At 41.9% G+C, this 19306-nt stretch overlaps 1 protein-coding gene across 3 annotated transcripts in view; it reads left to right on the top strand.

Annotated features, from left to right (window-relative positions):
* The window catches only part of LOC124777329 (BRCA2-interacting transcriptional repressor EMSY), a 298543-nt gene that overhangs the window by 56679 nt on the left and 222558 nt on the right, over positions 1–19306 (top strand). For all 3 annotated transcript variants that reach the window (XR_007015714.1, XM_047252690.1, XM_047252688.1), the window contains exon 4: positions 2673–2848. Coding sequence is in view for 2 of the 3 variants with exons in the window: in XM_047252690.1 (XP_047108646.1) it covers positions 2673–2848 (176 nt within the window). In the remaining variant the exon portion in view is untranslated. The remainder of the gene's footprint in view (positions 1–2672; positions 2849–19306) is intronic.

Raw genomic sequence — 19306 nt, 5'->3', positions numbered from 1 at the left:
GAAATGTCAAGCAGCTTGTTTTTGCCTCTTCTTGTATCAGTCGAAAGGTAACTTATGAGACATTTTTCCATTTAAATTAGGATAGAGATTGTAAGAGACCAACAATAATAACATGAATTCATAAATTGCTTCCATCTGCAGCCAATGACAGTTTATTTGATTTGTGTTGGGGCACTGACAAATAATGAGTAATGTAATCAGTGGGCTAATGCCACATTGTCCAGTATTATGGGATTATTATATTGCTCATTGTTTTAATTTGTTGCATTCCTTTCATCTCATATACACATTTCTGACTACGTTTGGACTATATTCTGAGTAACTTACATATGTAATTGAAAAAAGTGAACAACCGGGAGTGACTATGATAAGGCTCTAATCAAACTCATCACAAACTTTTGTAAACCGTGCCTCATGATGTGCTGTCAAATAACCACAAAGTACCTAAAAATCTCTGCAGTTATAATTTAATGTACATGTTACACTCCTTCTGCACCAGTACTGCCACAAAAATTCTCTGCAGAGTGACATAATATGAGTGTATCAACTGCAATTGGGAAAGTTATATATGCACAGCTCAGCCCAGGAAGTGCAGAAAAGATGATCTTATGGATAGCACCAAATTAGATTAGCCTTGACAGAGAACCAAGATGAGATGACATATATTATATTGCAAGAAGAACTTGACAGAGCACTGAAAGCCCTAAGTCAAAACAAGGTACCTGAAATAGATGACTTTCCATCAAAATTATTAAGACCCTTGGGAAAGCGAGCTATGATACAACTGTTCCACCTGGTGCTCAAGGTACAAGACAGGCTAAATAGTCTTCAAGAAGAAAATTTATGATTCCATTTCCAAAAATGACAGGTGGCAACAGATGTGAATATTATCAAACCATTAGTTTCATAAATAATAAACTGAATTACTTTAAAAAAAAAAGTGAAGACTGGTAGAAGCCGACATCAGGGAGGATCAGTTTGTGTTCTGCGTAATGTAGGAACACTGCGAGAACAAGCACTCAGAAAAAGAAAAGAGAAAAAGAGTAAAAGACTGTAGTTAATATGGCATAAGAAGATCCCTGACAGCTCACAGTGCTGTTGCTATCTTTCAACTGTGAAGTGCTAATGGCTGCATGTGAAATCAGTAGCTATCTACAGAGTTGTGACAACACTGAGGCAATGGGATAGAGAAGTTTACAAAATCACCGTTATGTTATTGGTTGAGATAGACCCACAAAGCTGCGGCACACAACACACAGCAAGTGTTAGGTATCAACTCGACTACAGGGATTTAAAATAGTTATGATAGGAAAAGGCAAGCAATAATAAAGCTTGTGTAGGAATGGAGAAGTGAACAGGAGGTAAATAGGAACAGTTGGTGTAAGCTGAACCAAGCATGTGTAGGAAACCGAGTGCTGAGAAAAGGACACCCAAAAAGTGTGTGGTGGAACAAAGAGATTATTTTTTTTTTTTCAATTTTCATTTCTTGTGAATCATAATTTAGTCCAGTGACTTTCCAACTTTTTAATAATTTTCAGCTGTGAAAGATGATTATTTGTCTCAGCTTTGACTCCATCACTTGATGTGAATTTTCATCCACTCAGCCATTTCTTCAGTTTTGCAACCCAAAAGTAATTGCTAAGAGCCAAATTGAATAAATATGATAGATGGAAGGTTATTCAAGTTTTGTGCAAACCATATTATTGTGATGGAAGGCTGTCTTTATCTTTGCGCAACGTAGTCATTTAGCCTAAAAAGCATTCTTTAATTTAAATTCGTTCCATACTGGCGCATCATGCTACTTAGTTATTGATCTGCTGATGTGGAAGTAACTGTGAATACCACTGTACAAGCAACTGGAACCCTGTTACTTTCTTTGAAGTGCTTTCACATTTAGTTTCCCATTGTCTTGATTGGTGCTTTATTTGCAGCGTGTAATGGTGAACTGGTGAAAAGTCAGAAAGAACTTCCTCATGTCACACACCTTCTAACATGCAAGCAGTGTGCAGTTTCTTATGCCAAGCTAAGTGTTCAGTGAAAATGAATGGTCAGGTGTTATATCCATGTTGGTAACACACAGTACCCTGTCATACATTCTGGTGTACAGTACAATAGAGGTAATGTTGATGATTGTTTCACTGTTTGGCTGTTCAACTCAATATCAGTAATTCAAAAGTTTGCCAGTTGAAATTAGCACTGCAGTGTACACTTTGGTCCTATTACCTGCCTAGCCTCACCATCTTAGATTTATTGCCATTAGCTGTCTTTTCCTCCCTAAAGTATTTGATTCTTCTATTTTTCTCTTTTTCTGCCCTTTTATTCGCCCTAGCTACGTTTCTATTTTCAGCGTGTGCTGTTACATCTAACTTCCCAGTTGCTCTCTGTGCCATTCTAAATTCCCAGCTTTTCAATTCCATAACAGAAGTTTGTGAAATATATATGATTGTAAAATCAGTTAGCATTACTACCAATACACACACACACACACACACACACACACACACACACACACAATCACAATGTACTAGTTTATATGTCCTTGCTCGTCTTGCTGTGTCAGCTTACATAGTTCCAGTGTAGATTTGGATCATATACTAGTTTATATGTTCTTGTTCTTCTTGCTGTTTCAGCTTTCATTGTGGTTTTATGATTATCATCTCAATATTTTTCAGCATTGCAGGGCCAAACACAGAAAAAAATTGGGCAATTGAAGGCCGAAGACTGATGCCATTAATGCCGAGGCTGGTACCTCAGACAGCATTTACAGCACTGGCAAACAATGTTGCAAATATAGCTGCAGCAGAAAATGCTAAATTACCACCGCCAGCTGAAACAGTAAAACTAAGTGGTAAGTAATTTATGGATCCTTTTCACACACACACAGCTAGGAAGAATCTGTATTCTCATATAATAATATATATGATTGTAAAATCAGTTAGAATTACTACCAATACACACACACACACAATGTACTAGTTTGGACACAGGCAGACAGTGTTTGTTGGTAATGAGGATCACCCTGTGGCTAAACATGCCTTGGTGCACGGCCAGCACATCTTGGCACAGTGTTACACCGTCCGGGTTATCTGGATACTTCCCACTAACACCAACCTGTCAGAACTCCGGAGATGGGAACTTGCCCTTCAGTATATCCTCTCTTCTCGTTATCTGCCAGGCCTCAATCTCCGCTAATTTCTAATTTCAATTTGCCGCCGTTCATACCTCACCTGTCTTTCAACAACATCTTTGCCTCTGTACTTCCGCCTCGACTGACATCTCTGCTCAAACTCTTTGCCTTTACAAATGTCTGCTTGTGTCTGTGTATGGGCGGATGGATATGTGTGTGTGTGTGCGCGAGTGTATACCTGTCCTTTTTCCCCCCTAAGGTAAGTCTTTCCGTTCCTGGGATTGGAATGACTCCTTACCCTCTCCCTTAAAACCCACATCATTTCGTCTTTCCCTCTCCTTCCCTCTTTCCTGATGAAGCAACCGTTTGTTGCAAAAGCTTGAATTTTGTGTGTATGTTTGTGTTTGTTTGTGTGTCTATTGACTTGCTATCACTTTCGTTTGCTAAGTCACATCATCTTTGTTTTTAGATATAATATATATTAGTTTGATTACTTTGAAAGGGGGACTAGTTTCTTATGTATTAGAAATATACAGGGTGATTCAAAAAAACAGACTGACATAACACATCGGGTACGCAACAAGATCGGTATTCTCATAGGAACTGGGGGTCACAAAGGCCATCCAGGGCTACTAAATGGTGTTGCAGTTATTTAGTCACATGCTACAATTGAACACCCACTACAGCAGCTGCTCAAAGTTTTCTCCAGATGCTTCAAGACATGCCTAACGACGCTGCATTGAACGGCACACCCTCTCAAAGATACCTTGTGTATCTCAAAGACATCCTGCTGCCACTTCAATCCTGCCCACTAGGTCCTCCTGTGATGTAACAGGTGTTTCTTACACAAGGCCCTTCAGATACCCCCACAGGAAAAAAACAATTGGGGCAGATTGGATGATCATAGTGGCCATGTAACTAGCCCACTGTGACCAATCCTTTAGCTGGGAAATGTTGCCTGCAGATAGGCCATCACTTGTCTGCTGAAAGGTGTGCAGGCTTCATCGTGCCAGCATCAAATGCAGCAATGAATAGGCATGGGAACATCAACATATCTGGCAAAACCTCTCACAGGAATAGGAGATACATGCGAGCATTAAGTTGGTACTGGAAAACGTATGGCCCAACTAAACAATCTCTGACAATGCCAGTCCATACGTTAAAGGTAAATTTGCGTTGTAAGGCATGCATATATGTAGCATCTGGATTCACATCCCCCAACATAAGCAGGCTGTGAATATTCATCACATCCTCAAGTGGAAATGAAGCCTCGTCACTGAACAAGACATTCAGTGTGAAGCTTAAGTCTGCAGCAGATTTCTGCAGAAACTACTGCACAAATCTCATGTGCTCGTTATAGTTCCTAGGTTGCAATGCTTGGACGTGTTGGAAATGAAATGGATGGACGGAAGATTGAAGGATGCCAGTAACACATGATACTCCTCTTGTACTTGTTAACAGCATATGCTGCACCCCTCCAAGAATGCTTTCTTCTGCTGCAAGTATCCATGGTGACCAGCATGTGGCTTGTGCACATGGAATGAGCCAGTTCCACGCAATCGGTGATGCAGAGTGATGAATAATGTGTAGCAGGACACCTTTCTGTCAGGATATTTCACACGATACTGTGACATGGTTTCTCGCCTGTTGCAGTTGGCCGTGCTGTAAATCACATGCATCTCAACCATTTCGTAATATGTGTTTCTAGTGATGTTACTCCCAACACTTCCACAGTGTGAATGATGACAGGCTCTGTGCATTCTGCCCGCATTCATATAGCAATGCCCTTTCATGACTGTAGCACCTTCTCGTATCATTTGCAACCCCAGTTCCTGTTTAATTATTTATCCTCGTAAGCCCGATGTGTCATCTCAGTTTGTAAATGTTTTTTTTTTGTGTCACCCTGTTTATTATGTATTATAAATTACATATTAGAACTCTATGAATATAATAGAGGGAAACATTCCACGTGGGAAAAATATATCTAAAAACAAAGAAGATGTGACTTACCAAACGAAAGCACTGGTGGGTTGATAGACACACAAACATACACACAAAATTCAAGCTTTCACAACCAACGGTTGCTTCATCAGGAAAGAGGGAAAGAGAGGGAAAGGCGAAAGGATGTGGGTTTTAAGGGAGAGGGTACGGAGTCATTCCAACCCAGGGAGTGGAAAGACTTACCTTAGGGGGAAAAAAGGACAGGTATACACACGCACACACACACACACACACACACGCACATCCATCCGCACATACACAGACACAAGCAGACATTTGTAAAGGCAAAGAGTTTGGGCAGAGATGTCAGTTGAGGTGGAAGTACAAAGGCAAAGGTGTTGTTGAATGACAGGTGAGGTATGAGCGGCGGCAACTTGAAATTAGCGGAGGTTGAGGCCTGCCGGGTAATGAGAAGAGAGGATATACTGAAGGGCAAGTTCCCATCTCCGGAGTCTGACAGGTTGGTGTTAGTGGGAAGTATCCAGATAACCCGGACGGTGTAACACTGTGCCAAGATGTGCTGGCCGTGCACCAAGGCATGTTTAGCCACAGGGTGATCCTCATTACCAACAAACACTGTCTGCCTGTGCCCATTCATGCGAATAGACAGTTTGTTGCTGATCATTCCCACATAGAAAGCTTCACAGTGTAGGCAGGTCAGTTGGTCAATCACGTGCGTGCTTTCACACGTGGCTCTGCCTTTGATCGTGTACACCTTCTGGGTTATAGGACTGGAGTAGGTGGTGGTGGGAGGGTGCATGGGATAGGTTTTACACCGGGGGCAGTTACAAGGGTAGGAGCCAGAGGGTAGGGAAGGTGGTTTGGGGATTTCATAGGGATGAACTAAGAGGTTACGAAGGTTAGGTGGACGGCGGAAAGACACTCTTGGTGGAGTGGGGAGGATTTCATGAAGGATGGATCTCATTTCAGGGCAGGATTTGAGGAAGTCGTATCCCTGCTGGAGAGCCACATTCAGAGTCTGATTCAGTCCCGGAAAGTATCCTGTCATAAGTGGGGCACTTTTGGGGTTCTTCTGCGGGAGGTTCTGGGTTTGAGGGGATGAGGAAGTGGCTCTGGTTATTTGCTTCTGTACCAGGTCGGGAGGGTAGTTGCGGGATGCAAAAGCTGTTTTCAGGTTGTTGGTGTAATGGTTCAGGGATTCCGGACTGGAGCAGATTCGTTTGCCACAAAGACCTAGGCTGTAGGGAAGGGACCGTTTGATGTAGAATGGGTGGCAGCTGTCATAATGAAGGTACTGTTGTTTGTTGGTGGATTTGATGTGGACGGACGTGTGAAGCTGGCCACTGGACAGATGGAGGTCAACGTCAAGGAAAGTGGCATGGGATTTGGAGTAGGACCAGGTGAATCTGATGGAACCAAAGGAGTTGAGGTTGGAAAGGAAATCCTGCTCTGAAATGAGATCCATCCTTCATGAAATCCTCCCCACTCCACCAAGAGTGTCTTTCTGCCATCCACCTAACCTTCGTAACCTCTTAGTTCATCCCTATGAAATCCCCAAACCACCTTCCCTACCCTCTGGCTCCTACCCTTGTAACCGCCCCCGGTGTAAAACCTGTCCCATACACCCTCCCACCACCACCTACTCCAGTCCTGTAACCCGGAAGGTGTACACGATCAAAGGCAAAGCCACGTGTGAAAGCACCCATGTGATTGACCAACTGACCTGCCTACTCTGTGAAGCTTTCTATGTGGGAATGACCAGCAACAAACTGTCCATTCGCATGAATGGACACAGGCAGACAGTGTTTGTTGGTAATGAGGATCACCCTGTGGCTAAACATGCCTTGGTGTACGGCCAGCACATCTTGGCACAGTGTTACACCGTCCGGGTTATCTGGATACTTCCCACTAACACCAACCTGTCAGAACTCCGGAGATGGGAACTTGTCCTTCAGTATATCCTTTCTTCTCGTTACCCTCCAGGCCTCAACCTCCACTAATTTCAAGTTGCCGCCGCTCATACCTCACCTGTCATTCAACAACATCTTTGCCTTTGTACTTCCACCTCAACTGACATCTCTGCCCAAACTCTTTGCCTTTACAAATGTCTACTTGTGTCTGTGTATGCGCAGATGGATGTGTGTGTGTGTGTGTGTGTGTGTGTGTGTGTGTGTGTGTGTGTGTGTGTGTGTGTGTGTGCGTGCGTGCGTGCGTGCGAGTGTATACCTGTCCTTTTTTCCCCTTAAGGTAAGTCTTTCCACTCCCGGGATTGGAATGACTCCTTACCCTCTGCCTTAAAACCCACATCCTTTCGTCTTTCCCTCTCCTTCCCTCTTTCCTGATGAAGCAACCGTTGGTTGCGAAAGCTTGAATTTTGTGTGATGTTTGTGTTTGTTTGTGTGTCTATCAATCTGCCAGCGCTTTCATTTGGTAAGTCACTTCTTCTTTGTTTTTAGAGATATTAGAACTCTGATTTGAATTAATAATTCACAAGTTTATTTCTCTATCAGTGTATTTACTTACATTGTGATCACAACTAACAACTACTGTGGTAATAATTATCATTGCCTTACATAAATGTAACCTAAAAATTTTGTGAAAGTAACTCAAATTCCTGTCTTTCCTAAATTTTAGACTCAACTCGTTTTTAGTCTGCTCAACTTAAAACTGTGCATACCACTATATATACTCTCAAAACACTAAATGAAAACGCTGTGATTAATCTCTCTTCAGATGAAAGTCACAAAATCTTCAACAATAGAAACAGTCATATGGAGCGTGCAAAATTGTGTTCATGGAAGACTTATTTCATTTTTGGAAAAAAATAATTTATGACTGAATTTGATTTGTAAGGCAGATGCATAAGTGTGTTTTGCTATCTTGTGAAAAGGCATCTTTTTCCGTAGTGGATAATCTTGTTTACAGGCCTACCTAGGATCATATTGCAGCTATGAATCTGAAATTACTGACCTACTTTCTTCAGGTGTGATGGAAGCTGGAAGCAAAATGTGTGTCATTCTTTTACCTATACATGTTTCTCTTTCAAAAGGGAAATTCCAAAATGTGATGCACCTTTTTGCTGTCGTCATTATCAATCGGGAAAATCACTTTTGTTTCGACAGAAATGAACTTTCTCAAGCAGAAAGAATTTCAAACACTGAATTCTCTAGAATGAGATTTTCACTCTGCAGCGGAGTGTGCGCTGATATGAAACTTCCTGGCAGATTAAAACTGTGTGCCCGACCGAGACTCGAACTCGGGACCTTTGCCTTTCGCGGGCAAGTGCTCTACCATCTGAGCTACCGAAGCACGACTCACGCCCGGTACTCACAGCTTTACTTCTGCCAGTATCTCGTCTCCTACCTTCCAAACTTTACAGAAGCTCTCCTGCGAACCTTGCAGAACTAGCACTCCTGAAAGAAAGGATATAGCGGAGACATGGCTTAGCCACAGCCTGGGGGATGTTTCCAGAATGAGATTTTCACTCTGCAGCGGAGTGTGCGCTGATATGAAACTTCCTGGCAGATTAAAACTGTGTGCCCGACCGAGACTCGAACTCGGGACCTTTGCCTTTCGCGGGCAAGTGCTCTACCATCTGAGCTACCGAAGCACGACTCACGCCCGGTACTCACAGCTTTACTTCTGCCAGTATCTCGTCTCCTACCTTCCAAACTTTACAGAAGCTCTCCTGCGAACCTTGCAGAACTAGCACTCCTGAAAGAAAGGATATAGCGGAGACATGGCTTAGCCACAGCCTGGGGGATGTTTCCAGAATGAGATTTTCACTCTGCAGCGGAGTGTGCGCTGATATGAAACTTCCTGGCAGTTTAAAACTGTGTGCCCGACCGAGACTCGAACTCGGGACCTTTGCCTTTCGCGGGCAAGTGCTCTACCATCTGAGCTACCGAAGCACGACTCACGCCCGGTACTCACAGCTTTACTTCTGCCAGTATCTCGTCTCCTACCTTCCAAACTTTACAGAAGCTCTCCTGCGAACCTTGCAGAACTAGCACTCCTGAAAGAAAGGATATAGCGGAGACATGGCTTAGCCACAGCCTGGGGGATGTTTCCAGAATGAGATTTTCACTCTGCAGCGGAGTGTGCGCTGATATGAAACTTCCTGGCAGATTAAAACTGTGTGCCCGACCGAGACTCGAACTCGGGACCTTTGCCTTTCGCGGGCAAGTGCTCTACCATCTGAGCTACCGAAGCACGACTCACGCCCGGTACTCACAGCTTTACTTCTGCCAGTATCTCGTCTCCTACCTTCCAAACTTTACAGAGGCTCTCCTGTAAAGTTTGGAAGGTAGGAGACGAGATACTGGCAGAAGTAAAGCTGTGAGTACCGGGCGTGAGTCGTGCTTCGGTAGCTCAGATGGTAGAGCACTTGCCCGCGAAAGGCAAAGGTCCCGAGTTCGAGTCTCGGTCGGGCACACAGTTTTAATCTGCCAGGAAGTTTCATATCAGCGCACACTCCGCTGCAGAGTGAAAATCTCATTCTGGAAACATCCCCCAGGCTGTGGCTAAGCCATGTCTCCGCTATATCCTTTCTTTCAGGAGTGCTAGTTCTGCAAGGTTCGCAGGAGAGCTTCTGTAAAGTTTGGAAAGTAGGAGACAAGATACTGGCAGAAGTAAAGCTGTGAGTACTGGGCGTGAGTCGTGCTTCGGTAGCTCAGATGGTAGAGCACTTGCCCGCGAAAGGCAAAGGTCCCGAGTTCGAGTCTCGGTCGGGCACACAGTTTTAATCTGCCAGGAAGTTTCATATCAGCGCACACTCCGCTGCAGAGTGAAAATCTCATTCTGGAAACATCCCCCAGGCTGTGGCTAAGCCATGTCTCCGCTATATCCTTTCTTTCAGGAGTGCTAGTTCTGCAAGGTTCGCAGGAGAGCTTCTGTAAAGTTTGGAAGGTAGGAGACGAGATACTGGCAGAAGTAAAGCTGTGAGTACCGGGCGTGAGTCGTGCTTCGGTAGCTCAGATGGTAGAGCACTTACCCGCGAAAGGCAAAGGTCCCGAGTTCGAATCTTGGTCGGGCACACAGTTTTAATCTGCCAGGAAGTTTCATATCAGCGCACACTCCGCTGCAGAGTGAAAATCTCATTCTGGAAACATCCCCCAGGCTGTGGCTAAGCCATGTCTCCGCTATATCCTTTCTTTCAGGAGTGCTAGTTCTGCAAGGTTCGCAGGAGAGCTTCTGTAAAGTTTGGAAGGTAGGAGACGAGATACTGGCAGAAGTAAAGCTGTGAGTACTGGGCGTGAGTCGTGCTTCGGTAGCTCAGATGGTAGAGCACTTGCCCGCGAAAGGCAAAGGTCCCGAGTTCGAGTCTCGGTCGGGCACACAGTTTTAATCTGCCAGGAAGTTTCATATCAGCGCACACTCCGCTGCAGAGTGAAAATCTCATTCTGGAAACATCCCCCAGGCTGTGGCTAAGCCATGTCTCCGCTATATCCTTTCTTTCAGGAGTGCTAGTTCTGCAAGGTTCGCAGGAGAGCTTCTGTAAAGTTTGGAAGGTAGGAGACGAGATACTGGCAGAAGTAAAGCTGTGAGTACTGGGCGTGAGTCGTGCTTCGGTAGCTCAGATGGTAGAGCACTTGCCCGCGAAAGGCAAAGGTCGCGAGTTCGAGTCTCGGTCGGGCACACAGTTTTAATCTGCCAGGAAGTTTCACTGAATTCTCTGTTAATAAATTCGATGGTGTGATAGCCATCAACTGTAAAACTTCCTGATTTGAAGAATTATGGGTAATATCTTACTGATGGCTGCAGACACAGTCCCAAGAGTGCAGTAAATAAGTTTGTCATTGCAGTTGAGATCTTCTTAATTGAGTTGGCGAACACATAGCGCAGTTTTTAGTGTGAGCTATTGACAGATGCTTAGATCAGTTTGCATTTTCAAGGCAGTTTCTTCAGTGTCACAGCAAGATTATGAAAAAAAGGACATTGCATTGAACTATTCCTGTTTAGACTTCATGTCTTATAGTTGTACATTTTCCAGATGGTATGTTGCTTTCTTGGAACTGCAACAATCAACCAGAATCTAGTCATTCTGAATATTTTCGTTATCCTTGTAATGTGTGTGTTTCTTTTTTTTTTCACAGAAGTCATGGTATGGCATCTCACATTTAGTATATTTCTATTGACAGAAAAAATTACATTCAACAAATGTGATATGTAGTATTTTATGCGTTTTTGTATTTGTTTCTCAAATTTCACTGTTATTTTGTAGATTAAATCATCTGAGATTTTATGAGTACTCAGAGCCAAGTCTCAGTGAACTGTACCCAGCATTAATGTTTAATCTAGAGGCTTCAAACAGTAAATCTATCTGTAGACTGTATGTATGTATGTTTGTATGGATGGATGGATGGATGGATGGTTGGATGTCCGGGATATCCTCCCAAACTCCTGACTGGATTTCAACCAAATTTTGCAGGTAAACAGCAAACTAAACGAGAATCACCACTATGGAGTTTATAACCTCCTAGCTCCAATAAGGCCAGCGATACGAGCAAAGACATGTTTTTCAGCCCTTGTTGTGTAGGCTGCCCTGCACAACAAGCGTGTTACATAGGAATAATACTGGCCTGCCTTATTGCCCTGCTTTGCAGGGTAGCTTACACATCAGGAGCAAGAAATGTTCTCCCAGGCCCCAACGTGTAGGCTGTTGTGCACGAAAAGTGTGTTGTATTGTAGCAGTAAAAGCCTGCCTTATTCACCTGCTTTGCAGGCCAGCTAACACTTCAGAGACAAAAAATGGTTTTGAAGCCCCTGACATTTAGGCTGCCTTGGACAAAAGTCAAGTTTTGGGAGTAGTATTGGCCTGCTTTATCATCCTGTTTTTCAGGGGCCACACGTCTGCGGGTGGGATACATGAGAGGATGAGCAGCGAGAGGAGGCAGTACAGGAAGTTTAAGAAGAGAAGAGGGGGATGTACAGAAAGAAGGGGCAGTAGATGGACAGAGAAAGGAGGGCACCGAGGGGGGAGAGGGGGGGGGGTGGAGAGTTGAGCTGGATGGAGACAGGGAAGGAGGAGATGTGTGCAATACATATTTCAAACATGTATGTGAACGAAACACTTGTTCACTTGGTTCTGGGAATTGCACATTAGTCTACAAACTTTGCCAGCTAAGATTAATAGAGGAAACTGAGAAAGTCCAAAGAGAGGTGCATATATTGTCATGCACTCAGTCAGTCAGTCAGTCAGTCAGTGTGAATGCATGTTCCAAAAACAGTCAATAATATGTTGTGTCCTGCTACACATTATTTACAAATTGACTGTGGTAATAAAGAAATAAATTAGAGCCAGTGCGAAGTATTACTGGCAGTTGTTCTTTCTCCACACATTGTAAGATAGCGTTCTGGAAACAAATGAAAAAGTTTTTTTTTTTTTTAATTGTGTCCCAATTCTGTCACAGTGGTGCATTTGTTTTATAGTTATATAATATTGCGCACTTGTACATTTGTGTTCCTTTCATTACTGATTATTGGGAATAGTAAGTTAAATAGCAATGTCCTTCTGCAGTAAAGTACCAGTTCTTCCAGTACAAGAATGTACAACCTACTTGCTTATCTTTAAACTTGTTATCAAGATCCAGCTCGCTTGTGTGTGTGTGTGTGTGTGTGTGTGTGTGTGTGTGTGTGTGTGTGTGTGTGTGTGTGTGTTGTACATTAAGAAAATATGCAGTCTATGTCTGTACGAAAGTTTATTAGAATATTGTTGTAAAATTTGAAGTAAATCGGTCAAGAAATTTTCAAAATTCTTGCTAACTATGTTTCCCGTATGTGTATAAAAAAGTATGTAGCCAGTGTCCTTCCAAATGTTTGTTAGAGTGTTGTGTAAAAATCTGAAGTAAATCGATGAAGATGTTTTCCAGATTTTTGGTAATAACATTAACTATTTTGCTGCTGTGGATGTGCATAAACATCCTGCTGTTCCCAAGATGCTGTGGACATGTATACGCATGCTGCTTGAGTTTTTCTACAGTGCTATTGACATCTGCATGCATTGTGAGAACTGATCTCTCACTGCTGCAGATGAATTACTTCCATTTCTTGGCGAAAACCTCATTTCGATATCCTGAATCATTTATGAAATAACGGTGATTGTTATTATTATATGATCCATGACACACAAAGACAGGAAGGGGCTTGCTGCACATGACCATCCATTGGATATAAGTATCAATAACTTGAGAACAAAATGAGATATCGCTCTGCTCTCGATTTTAAATATAATTTTGATCTCTTATCTACATTTCATTCACCACAATGTATGAACTAAAATCAACTGTATGCAGAGTTTACGCAATGCATTTTTACCTCTACGAACTCATTAAAATTTTGTTCAATTTTTTTACTTAATTTGATGCAATGAATTCAGTTCTTTATCAAGTGAAGATATCAGACTTTAACATGTAGAAAAATGAAATTTTTTCATCTAACAGTTTTTTTAAAATCAGATGATAAGTATTTCATATCAGCTAGAATGCTGTCTCTCAGCATAGGCACCAACATTCCATGGGCAGCACAGCCATAAAAAAAGTCCCCCTTAGCATAAAATGCAAAGAGCCCACTAGCACCTGCTGAAACGAAACTAATGTAAACAGTTGTGACATCATGCTCTTCAGATACAGATTGTTGTTATGAAGTATTGCATAGTTTTCATCGTAAAGCCTTTGACACATTTTGCTGTTCACAGACATTTTTGTGTGCACTGTATTTTGTTGTTATAAATGGTGCATTTACTTTGCAACTTAAGGGTTTTTTTCCCTTTCTCTCATTTATGTTTTATTGCTGCAGTAATATTCTGAAATAGCAGGATACAGCAATATAGATGATAATAGCAAGAACACAATAGCGGCTCATGGAACATGCCTCCCATGCCCACTTAGTATTGTCAAAAAATTAACATGTGATACTGATTTCATATGTACAACAGCAGATTAATGACTAATTAATGGTCTAGAAGATAAGAAAACTGGGGCAGGGCCAACAAACACACAAATTAAAAAAGCAGGAGTTGTATCTATAGAATACAGAATAAAAAAAAGAAGAAAAAAGACTTCCTTTGCCTTGCCGCGGGGAAAAAATAAGAAGGAAAAATGAAGACTAACAAGAAGAAAATATAGGTGCTGAAGAGGAAGAGAAGCCACTCCTAAATAATATGTCATAATGATGTAATTTTAAAAAATTACACAAAGAAAAATTTTGGGAGCAAGAATGTGTTGTTGAGATCGGGAGTCGCACAGGGACAGACTAGGATGTTGTGGCAGTTGGGTGAGTGATGGACACCACTTTATGACAGATTGGAAGGACATTAATTACAGGGTGTATACTCCCCGGGACAACTGGGAAATCCGGGAAAAACCTGGGAATTTTTTCATCTGGGAGAAACCCAGGAAAAACCTGGGAGTTTTACATTGTTTCAGTTAAATTTTTGTTATTTTGACTGGTAAGAACCGACACTCTAACAAAGAATATTGCTGTATCTATATATACTGAAGCTGGTATAGGCATGTGTATTCAAACACAGAGAAATGTAAACAGGCAGAATATAGCGCTGCAGTCAGCAATGCCTATTAAGACAACAAGTGTCTGGCACAGTTTTTAGATCAGTTGCTGCTGCTAGAATGGCAGGTTATGAAGATTTAAGTGAGTTTGAATGTGGTGCTATAGTCAGCGCACAAGCGATAGGATGACACCTCGAAGGTAGCAATGAAGTGGGTATTTTCTCGTAAAACTGTTTCACGAGTATTCCTTGAATATCAGGAATCCGGTAAAACAGTCAAATCTCCGAAATCATTGTGACTGAAAAAACATCCTGCATAAATGGGACCAATGACAACTGAAGCCAAAAGTGCAACCCTTCTGCAAATTGCTGCAGATTTCAGTGCTGAGTCATCAACAAGTGTCAGCGTGTGAACTATTCAATGAAACATCATCGATATGGGCTTTCTGAGCCAAAGGCCCACTCTTGTACCCTTGATGATTGCACGACACAAAGCTTTACGCCTCGCCTGGGTCTGTCAACACCAGCATTGCACTGTTGATGACCGGAACAGGGCGTCTAAGATCCGGGAAAAACCCGGGAATTTATCCATGCGGGAGAAAACCGGGAAGAACCCGGGAATTTTTTTGAATTCCGGGAATTTTTCATTGTTTTTGTTCTCAGTTAAATTTTTGTAATTTTGACTGGTAAGAACCAATACTCTAACAAAGGATATTACTGTATCCTGCTTCTGCAGAATAATACTGCAGCAATAAAACATGAACGAGAGAAAAAACTAAAATTGCAAAGGAAATGCGCCATATACAGCAGCAAAACATAGTGCTCATACAAGCGTCTGCCAACAGCAAAATGTGTCAAAGGCTTTAGGAAGACTATGCAATGCTTCGTAACAACAAATTGCCTCTGATGAGCATAACGTCACAACTGTTAACATTAAATTTGTTTTAGCAGTTACGAGTGGGATCATGCGCAGGTGCAGTTGAGTAGTATCTTCTTCCGCTTCTGGCTACAGAAACGTGGCTGTTGGCTTTGTAAGCAGTCACAGCAAAAGAAAAAAAAAGGCAGCTAGGTGGTACCGGGAAAAATTTTACTGGTGCGCCCAAGCTGCCAAATTGCGCAGCAGCCCAGGGTCTAGGAGTGGGGGGGGGGGGGGGGGGGCAAATTCATATGCACCTTGTTTCACAAAGCATCTAGCATCCAGCGCACGTTAGACTATCGATTATTCGTATGGCTTTGAAACGTGTCCCTGTCGGTTTCTGAACATCGTTGAACACATTCTAAGTTGATTTCTGAATGAATCATAAGTTGATTTGTGAATGCGTGCCTAGTGTACGTGATGTCTCTGTCAGTGGAATCCTCGTCACATCTAGAAATAAACTTTCCTGCAGACAAAAGTGGCTATATGAACTGAGCAGGGTATAGCCGAACAAAAGCCAACCACTGTCTGATTATGTGGTTGATTGGGTTTACGAATGGTGAGCATTGTTACGATTACCAGCGAAATCCATAGATTCAGACCACCAGAGTGCGAATAAATGACTAACAGGAATAACAGGTAAGAAAGATTACGTATTATCTTCTCGGTGTATCCAAGAAAATGAAATTTTGACAGAAAATTTTTGGCCAGATCGCTATACTAGCAGGGGCCAGTTGTACAGTCTCCGGTTAGCAGCCTCTTTAAGGTCTGTTCTGGAAGTAGGGTGGAAAACGAGTTGTACGAACACGTGACAATGCCTAACCGGAGAATAATCACGGGATAACAAAACTGCTGATTCTGGCAGAGTTAGTGAAGTTAACTGGCGAATAAGCTTTGACATTGGCAGGAATAGATACAGAATTAGTGATGACAACATTGTTTGTTAGAATGAGGAAGGAGAAGAAACAGGGACATCACACAAATTATGGAAGAATAAGACTATTCCAAATTTATATAAAAATTTCGCACTACTACTTTTCGATCTCATGCTTGAGAAACTGGAGCATATGAATGAAGTATAAAACTATTTCCTAACGTCATGCTTTTTGCTTGTGGTAGGCCTATTAGGCATTTGATATTGGTACTTTGTGAATTATATTCCGTCGTGTTATAAAAATGACCATTTCTGCCAAAACAGTCTCGTTTATTTGGCGTGTGTTACAATTGCTGCAGTATTATAAACGCCTATTTAATTTTATCTCGCAGACAGTTGCAAAACATAGGTAATCAGGTCGAGAAACCACACCAGTCTTGGGCCTATTTGTAATTACAGCTTTTTTAGTATTAGACAACGACATTTTGATTTTTCATGTAGCAAAACGTATGACGAACATTGATGAGGTAACAGATCCTTTCGCAGAAAGGAAAGCACATCATGTAAAGCTGTACCAAGATTAGAGAGAAAAAAAACCTAGGAGCTAAGGATTTTAGAAATGTGTACTGTCTTGCTTGTCTCTCTTCTCTTTACTGGCATTATGTATCCTATACTTAATTTTATGTCACACAAAGCAGCAAGTTGTTAGTTAATAGGGAATAAATAGTGCAAATTTTCTGAAGAGTTGTTTAAAAAAAAAAAAAAAAAAAAAGAGAGAGAGAGAGAGAGAGGGGGGGGGGGGGGGCAGAATGTCAAATCGGCCGACTGGAAGCAGGAGAGGCACCATAGGACATTTTAATTTCCTCTGTCCTGAATATAGTTTGATGGCATCCAGTACAAAATATACACGTTTCAATTCCACAGGCCGAAATACAGTGACGTGTGATAGAAGAATGCTGTGTGAAGAGGTGTGGCGCTGCACTTTGGCACACTTTAGATCAGATAACATGTCTTACAATTCCTCGGACACTTATGTTTTATGTATCAGAGTCTTCAGAAAGATGTGCGCTACAAAATGAAAGTATTTTTGAAAATTCGATTGTTTTTAAATTTTTGATGTCCTATCTCAAACCCTCGAGGGACACCACTGTCTACTATTGCCCCGGATCGGAAATATCGTAGATACGGGTCTGATGCGCAGAGCAGTCTTGAGTTACAATAGGGAAGCGGGTAGTCTCCATGTGACCCATGTTTACATTTAGTGATTTTGCTGTTTCCTCTTTGTCTACTGCACTCACGTCAAATGAAAACAAAATTGATTTCTTTTGCCGGTAGCTATCATGTGAATTAAAATACATTCACATAATTACGGAAGGCAAAAATACGTTATTAGTTTCAGATTTTATTTTATTTCCACCTTTCTGGCAGTCAAGCATTAATTGCAGTGCAGAACAATGAAGTTATTTTTATCGGTTTCCTGAAGAAATTTTCTTTTATTAATCTTTTCTGCTGAGGCAGTCAATATATTTGAAACAAAGGGTTTAAATTCAAACTATTGGCTAGTTTAAACTGTTCTGTGCATTTCAAGTGTACATTTTCGTCTTCTAGCACGTCTGGCATTATGCCATAACAAGGAAGCAGACATGAGATAACAAAGTACTGGTACCCAAGGAAATTTACATCCCAAAATCACATTGAAAAACTTAATATCAGGTCGATGCCTGCTTCATTGGGAATCTGGGACTCATTTAAAAATCAGCTCTTTGATGACGAGCCACTTAGAAGAATTTATAGCCCAGATCATCACACTTTTATGTCGTTATTAAAAAATGTACTGCCACATTTGTGTGATATATCTTAAAATGTAATACATGCATAAAAGACCAACATTATATGTGAAAGCTTAGCTTCTCTTGCCGCGCATTGGCCTTAGAGACCAATATTATATGTGAAAGCTTTGTTTTTCTTGTAGCAACAGTATATATATTAATTTAAACCATTAACTTTTCCTGTTCGTGTGATCGTGCTACTTAACAGTGATGTTCCTATTGGCTGACTACACCACGTGTCCGAAGCTCTGAATATCCGCTGCCATTGGCTAGCGAGATCACGTGACATGAGCTATGACTGGCTTACAAATACGCATCGCAATCGATTTCAATGCTTCGGAAAGTAACATGCGGTGTTTGGTGGAATTCGAATTTAAACTTTCGTAATACGAAAATATGCAGCGTACATGTTACTGCACATCAAACATCTTTCCAAAAGGTGTTTCGTCTTCAAAAGTGCCAGGAAATTCTGCGCCTATATATAAAACCATAACCACTCAAAGGATTGATAAGTTATACAGTTCCGAGAGAAAATGTACTGTCAATTAAAGGGGAAAAACTATGTTTCCACCCGGGAGAAAGTGTATTTTTAACCGGGAAATCCGGGAGAAATCTGGGAATTTTTTTTCCTTGTCCACATATACACCCTGCTGGAAACATGTGGCCTGGTAGGCGGAGTCTCTTCTCAAATTGTATCAAGCAGATACATCTAGATACGACTCTGACAAGTGCTACGTACATAGGCATCCTAAATGATCACCTGCATTCATTCATGTCCATAGTGCATTCCGACAGACTAGGTCAATTCCAACAGGACAATGCAACATCTCACACATCCAGAATTGCTACAGAGTGGGTCCAGGAACACTCTTCTGAGTTTAAACACTTCTGCTGGCCACCAAACTCCCCAGACATGAACATAATTGAGCGTATCTGGGTTGCCTTGCAACGTGCTGTTCAGAAGAGATCTCCACCCCCTCTCAGGGATTTATGGACAGCCCTGCAAGATTCATGGTGTCAGCTCCCTGCAGCACTACTTCAGACATTAGTCGAGTCCACGCGTGCTCGTGGGAGTCCTACACGATATTAGGCA

This window comes from Schistocerca piceifrons, chromosome 2 (assembly GCF_021461385.2).
Source record: "Schistocerca piceifrons isolate TAMUIC-IGC-003096 chromosome 2, iqSchPice1.1, whole genome shotgun sequence".
NCBI classification, from domain to species: domain Eukaryota; kingdom Metazoa; phylum Arthropoda; class Insecta; order Orthoptera; family Acrididae; genus Schistocerca; species Schistocerca piceifrons.
Note: the sequence above shows the minus strand (reverse complement) of the source record. Positions and strands in the feature narration are given on the sequence as shown.